Genomic DNA, 5,977 nt, shown 5'->3' with positions numbered 1-5,977 from the left:
ATATTCCCTCTTCGTGTACAACTAGACATAAAATTGAGTCTTCTAAAACAAGATTGTTGAGATGTGGAGGCATAGTTTTAGATAGTACAGGCTATTAACTCATTTTTTATACAGTAGTAATACAAGCTTTCAAACCCATTCTATATGGTATATGCTTTAATAGAACAGAAGACCTGGAACACTTACACTGAAACACCCTTTAAAACAGATCTATGTATGCTTTGATAATAATTCCAATATAAATTTCCAATTGTGTCCAGATAGAGCTGCTAGGTTTCAAATTCAATTCTTAGGCAAATATGTTGACATAAGTTACCAGTAGAATTTATACCAGTAAGCCTTTTCTGAACCATCTAGCATTAAAACACAATCCTATGTGTATGCTTTAATGCAAACTTCACCATAAATTTCAAATGTGTCCTGACAAGAGTTGTTCAGTTCCAATTTCACTTTTCATACAAATTTGTTGGCATAAATTACTAGTGACATTTATACCATGAACTCTACAATGTGCAACTTCTGAAAATGTTCGTTCAAGACACTTAACTGCTCACCAAGTTAAAGATGGCAGCATGCAACTGTACTCTGATTTTTGGAAATTAAAATGTACCAAGATTGATTTAAAAATAAAGGCCACCCACATTAGTTTAGAAATAAGGATTGTCATACTTTATTTAGCTATCTAGCTAGAGATGTATACCTAGCCAATATTTTATACAAAATCCAGCTTCAAATTTTATGTATATGAGTACATATAAGCTAATTCAGGAGTACACAGAAGATGGATGGAATTCAGATTAGCTTGCGGGAAGAGTGGCACCAAGCATCATAGCAATTCTGCAGATTGGGCCAGTCAGAAGATGAAAATACATAATCATGCAGCCAATTTGCCAGAATAACCTCCTGATCAATCTCTGATAAGTTTGATATTATCTTCTCAAGCACTCTCTCTACATCTGCTTTTTCTATTGCAGACAATACTGGAGTATCAATTCCATTCATGGCATAACACATTAAAGGCAACCACAGGATAAGTGATTTGAACTTTGCTCGCTCCGAAATTTCAATGTCACTCCTCACCATCTCTTTAAACAAGAGAGCTGCAAAAAGAGTAAGATTGCCATCAACAGTGGTGAGTGCATAAGCAATCATGAAAAGTTTGATTTTAGAAAGTTTGATTTTCCCCTTCCTGATGAAGGATCAGGAGTATGATCTGAAACGTGAAGCAAAAGTAAACACAGTTATGACCCAGAAGCTTGTACAATGAAGATTAGCATTGATCTAAAACACTATGGGTCCTCTCAAATCAGCATTTGCTTATGAAGCCAAAAAAGGAATTTATAAAAACCCTACCTGAAATCTTCACCAGAGAACCCTGTACACGAGGGTTAGCAGATATTGATAATGTAGCCAAGTTAGTTGCTGAGCTCCATTGCAAAATTGCTTCCTCTATGGCTAAACATACTTGTAGCTTCTTTGTTATCCACAACAACTCTTGTGCTAATTTTTCTGCCAAGAAATTGTTATTGCTGTTCATACTCTGTGTTTGTGAAGGAAACAGTGCTGGCGGAGGTTGGAGCAGGAACCTATTTGATAAGGAAAACCAAATGTTTTCAAATGATGGCATCAATTGAGAATACAGAGGGATCATACGAAATAACTTCCATGTCCAGCTGCTTGTTTCTACATCTCTCTGCATGCCATATAATGATGAATTCAACAATTTCAAGGTACGTGCAAAGCTATTGGAAAGAGCCATACGATTGATCTCTTGAAGTACATGATCTCCTTGCTTTTCATTTTCTTCTATAATTTTGTCAGCTAAATCCCGAGCAAACTCATATTTTCTTGAAGTGACAGGTATGTCATTTACCAATGCTAAAACCTGCAAAAAATCCAACCATTTTAACAAAGATAATATCTTAATGATAAGCAACATAGTCCACAAGGGAGCTGTATAGACATATGAACATAGAGATGGAGAGCCATTTTCAGAATCAGGGTATGGGGGTAAGAGAGTGTAGGGTATGTCTGATAAATGCACACATGCAGATCTCAAAGTTTTTAATTAAAAAATTGTTATAGACAATGTACCATACATGAAAATGAGTTGTTCCTCTCTGCTCTCCTCTACCATGTCATAACTTCCCTTCAAAATCTATACTTCCGAAGAGAAATTTTCCTATTGTTTATTTGCTTTTCCTTTGTTTCTCTAGCAGGGCAGAGCACTTGGTTATCAACAAACATTGTGAGACTTCCCTTGTCTACTCAAGGCAATCTTGAGAGGGGAACATGTCTCCAAGACGTACCCCACTCAAGTGTAGGCACTTCTGTGTTTCATTGCTATCATGGTAAGCAATCACTCCCCTAACTAGTCTTCCAAGCAATATTATTACATATTTTAAAATACAATATTCTTCAAAAACAAACAAAATACTAAATCTTCAGCAATTTTTTCAAACATTTTAAAATATAACTTTTTTAAAATATTATTAAAAAACACAAGTATTGCTAAATTTGTAGAACATATTACTGATTTTCATCATATATAAATGATAGAAAACTGTTTTACTGGTTTACATCATATATCAATCAATTTGATGGAAATCAAAACTAGATTTTACAGAGTCTAGGCCCTTTTAGTTAAAAGAATAAAATAAAAATGGAAACCCAGTTATAAAGCTCACTGATATGTTTTGTAGAACATATTACTGATTTTCATCATATATTAAATCAAAAACTGTTTTACTGATTTACATCATATATAAATCAGAAAGATGGAAATCAAAACTAGAGTTAAAAGAGTCTAGGCCCTTTTAGTGTAAAACTAAAATAAAAATGGAAACCCAGTTATAAAGCTCACTGGTATAAAAACATATCAGATCATACTTCTTACTCGAGGATAGTTGTAGATAGACAGGCATTGCGTATATATGCATGAATAGTGAATACACACACAACTCTGCAAGCACTCCTGTGGATTATAAATGTTTCCATATGCTGCAGGTGAATGAGTACTCAGACATATTCCTCAAGTGAATGCTCTCCCACAATAATTTTTACAGGCATGTCTCTCAGTCACTCAAAAAATTGCCTGAATCTGCCTTTGTAATTCACTCAGTTCAGCAAAATTTGCTACATTTCCTAATAAATAGGAGCAAAGAAGCGACCATACTCGAATATTTTTGACGGCTGTTGTAAGGCATTTTGCTCATACAAACAAGGATACAATATGCAGCCCTGAAACTCAAAAGCAGCGTTGAGTTTTCACAATTGAGTGACACTCAACACCGTGTCCATGCAGCTCCTCCTGTACCAGACCTATGTTCTTGATGGAGTTACAACCTAAAGTTTTTTGGCGAATCTTGAAATTGGCAAGTCTGCTGATATAAGCATTGGTCGTTGAAATAAAAAAATGTGTTGTCCCTGCTGCTAGTCTTACAGTCTCGTTAAAGGTGCCGCAGATTAAAGAAATTTAATGTAGCTGTAAATCTTGTAAAAGAAAAACAAATTCCTTATTGTTTTTTATTAAGGTAAGGTAAGCAGGGTTTTGATGTAAGGTAAGCAAGGGTTTTGATGGGCCCAGAACCTTTTAAGGTGGGGTTTTAAAATATGTTAAATGTATATGCCTCCAAGTTTTTCTCCTATCGATAACCAATCAAACAGGACGTTTTACAGCATATGTTTAAGCAAGGGTTTTGATGGGCCCAGAACAATTTAAGGTGGGGTTTAAAAATATGTTAATGTATATGCCTCCAAGTTTTTCTCCTATCAATAACAAATCGAATAGGACGTTTTACAGCATATGTTTCAACATGCTTCTAATTTCTTCTACCAATAGGCAGCTCTATAAGAGCGGAGAGACAATCAGTTGACCCTGCATGTAAGGGTACCCAAATATCTAACAATAAGCAATTAGAAAGTGATACGAGGGGCAAAGATCACTGGATACTAAGCGCAGCGATGATATCTGTTGTCTGTGACAAAGGAAGGGTTAGAAGGCCTCAGGTAATGTTCATCACAATGGAATCCTGGTGCAAGGACTCAGATTGCTTCCTATGATCAGAAAAATATGAAGCCTAGGCTTAAGAGTTAAGAGGTCACCAGATTCATGGGTGTAAATGGTTTTTCGGTACAGGAGCCACAGAGTCCTAAAACCTAGGAAGTGAGGACTTGCAATTTATAGATATACATATCAAATTGCCAAAAATAATTCACTGAAAATCAATATAGATATCGAATTACAAAAATATGAACAAGAAGAATGAATACTCAGGTGGAATGATAAAATATAGTCCAGGACAACTATATAGAATGTTGTAAGTACCTCCTTTACATGATCATTTACTCTGTATATGAATTAATTCAATTACATCTTTTCCAAGACCATATATGGAGATTTTAGAAAAGCCATAAGACCACCCAATAACCTTATTCAACCCTGAGGTAAGTGGATGAAACCCATCACCAAGGGATATGCAAACCAACATAAGCTCCCGGATTCGGATTCGATGTTCGATACTAATTCAATCCTGGAATGCTGAAACATTTTCTTGTATTCATTTAAGAATTGGGCCCTTCCTTCAAATAACCCATCTTTCATTAACAATACTCAATGGGAAGACATCTCTTATTAGCTTTAGTGGTCTACTCAGTGAAGATGAGGGATGGAAACTAGCTAAATGAACCATCTCATAGCACTTTTGTAATTGTATTATGATATTATATAGAATGGCAAATTAAAGATGAAATAGTATGAAATATTAAATCTATTAATGACATCAAATTTCTACAATTCATAAAATTGATTGTATTGTTCTGAAATAGATTGTGTAGAAGTTTTTAGCATCTATTCCAGCAATCAATATTAAATCTAAATAATGAAACACAGATCATGACAACCTGTGAAAGAGCTCTGCCTATAGCTCTGCCAGAGGGGCGACCGACATTAGAGGTTATTTCTTCTTCTGTTGAGGGAAGCGCTGCACTTGTGGGAACAATGCTCTCCAAAAAGCCAGTGGAAGGAAAAGGAAGTGGGGACGGAAAATGGTCCAAAAACATCCTCAAAACCCACATAGAAAGCCAGACCATCAGCATAATCATGTACCTCATCATATCAAACATATTCCACTTTTCCCCATCAATTTTTGCTCCTTTGGACGTCAACATCTTGGCAGCCAAGTTGAAGGGAGTGCTCACAATGGGTAGTGAAAGGGGCACGGAAGCCTTCATTTCCTTTATAATCTTTTCCTGCTCCTCTGCCATCCCTGTGTCCTCCTCCTCCTCCTTCCACAGACGCACACAGACGGCGAAAAAATCCTGCTCTTTGGTGTTACATAAACCTGTCAAATAACAATTTGCCAGTATCCCCAACACAGGTTTATGGGTGTCCGTGGGAGAGTGATTACATCATTCCATGATCGCCTGTGTATGACACACAGAGGACTGGTGTCGGATTATTTGGTCTCATGCAGGCTATGCTATTCTCAGAGGATTCCCGAATGTCCTAGGGAATCCACCGCTCACGAGATCTAAGTGCTTTCGCCCATAGACAGCTCAAACTTAACAATCGAGTTCATGTTTCTACCAAAATGTGATGAGATTTTCCTCATGACGTGTGTTTTTAATAAAGGATACGGGATTGTGCCAATGCTGTGGGCTGAATGCTATATTTGGACAGCATTTTGTGGCCAAAATAATAAGAATGAAAGCATCACCGTGTTGATAGTTTCGTTGCCGTATTTGTTTGGGCAGTGTTTAACATTCAATTTTTTTGGGGGACGGAAATGAAGTCTTAACCTTGTGGTTTTTAAAAAATATTTTATTATGTGGAGGTGCATTACGGTCAATAAAAATAGATAAAAATGTTTGTTAATAAAAACTTCTTTGATTAAAATTGATGTTCATATATAATGATAATTAAAATTAGTATATCTATATTTAAAAAATATATGTAAAATATGTCGAAAGATATCTT

The 5,977-nt window shown here is 35.9% G+C and overlaps 1 protein-coding gene across 1 annotated transcript; it reads right to left on the bottom strand.

Annotated features, from left to right (window-relative positions):
- Positions 1-646: 646 nt before the first annotated feature.
- On the bottom strand, positions 647-5,709 carry LOC131037735 (uncharacterized). The gene is made up of 3 exons (XM_057969924.2): positions 4,903-5,709; positions 1,354-1,885; positions 647-1,100 (listed from the first exon to the last, which is right to left on the bottom strand). Exons 1-3 carry the CDS (start codon positions 5,263-5,265, stop codon positions 793-795), a joined length of 1,203 nt encoding a protein of 400 aa, XP_057825907.2. The 5' UTR covers positions 5,266-5,709; the 3' UTR covers positions 647-792.
- Positions 5,710-5,977: the final 268 nt, after the last annotated feature.

The sequence above is a fragment of the Cryptomeria japonica genome, chromosome 6, assembly GCF_030272615.1.
Source record: "Cryptomeria japonica chromosome 6, Sugi_1.0, whole genome shotgun sequence".
Classification (NCBI taxonomy): domain Eukaryota; kingdom Viridiplantae; phylum Streptophyta; class Pinopsida; order Cupressales; family Cupressaceae; genus Cryptomeria; species Cryptomeria japonica.
The sequence above is the reverse complement of the archived record's forward strand: the minus strand, read 5'-3'. Positions and strand labels throughout refer to the sequence as shown.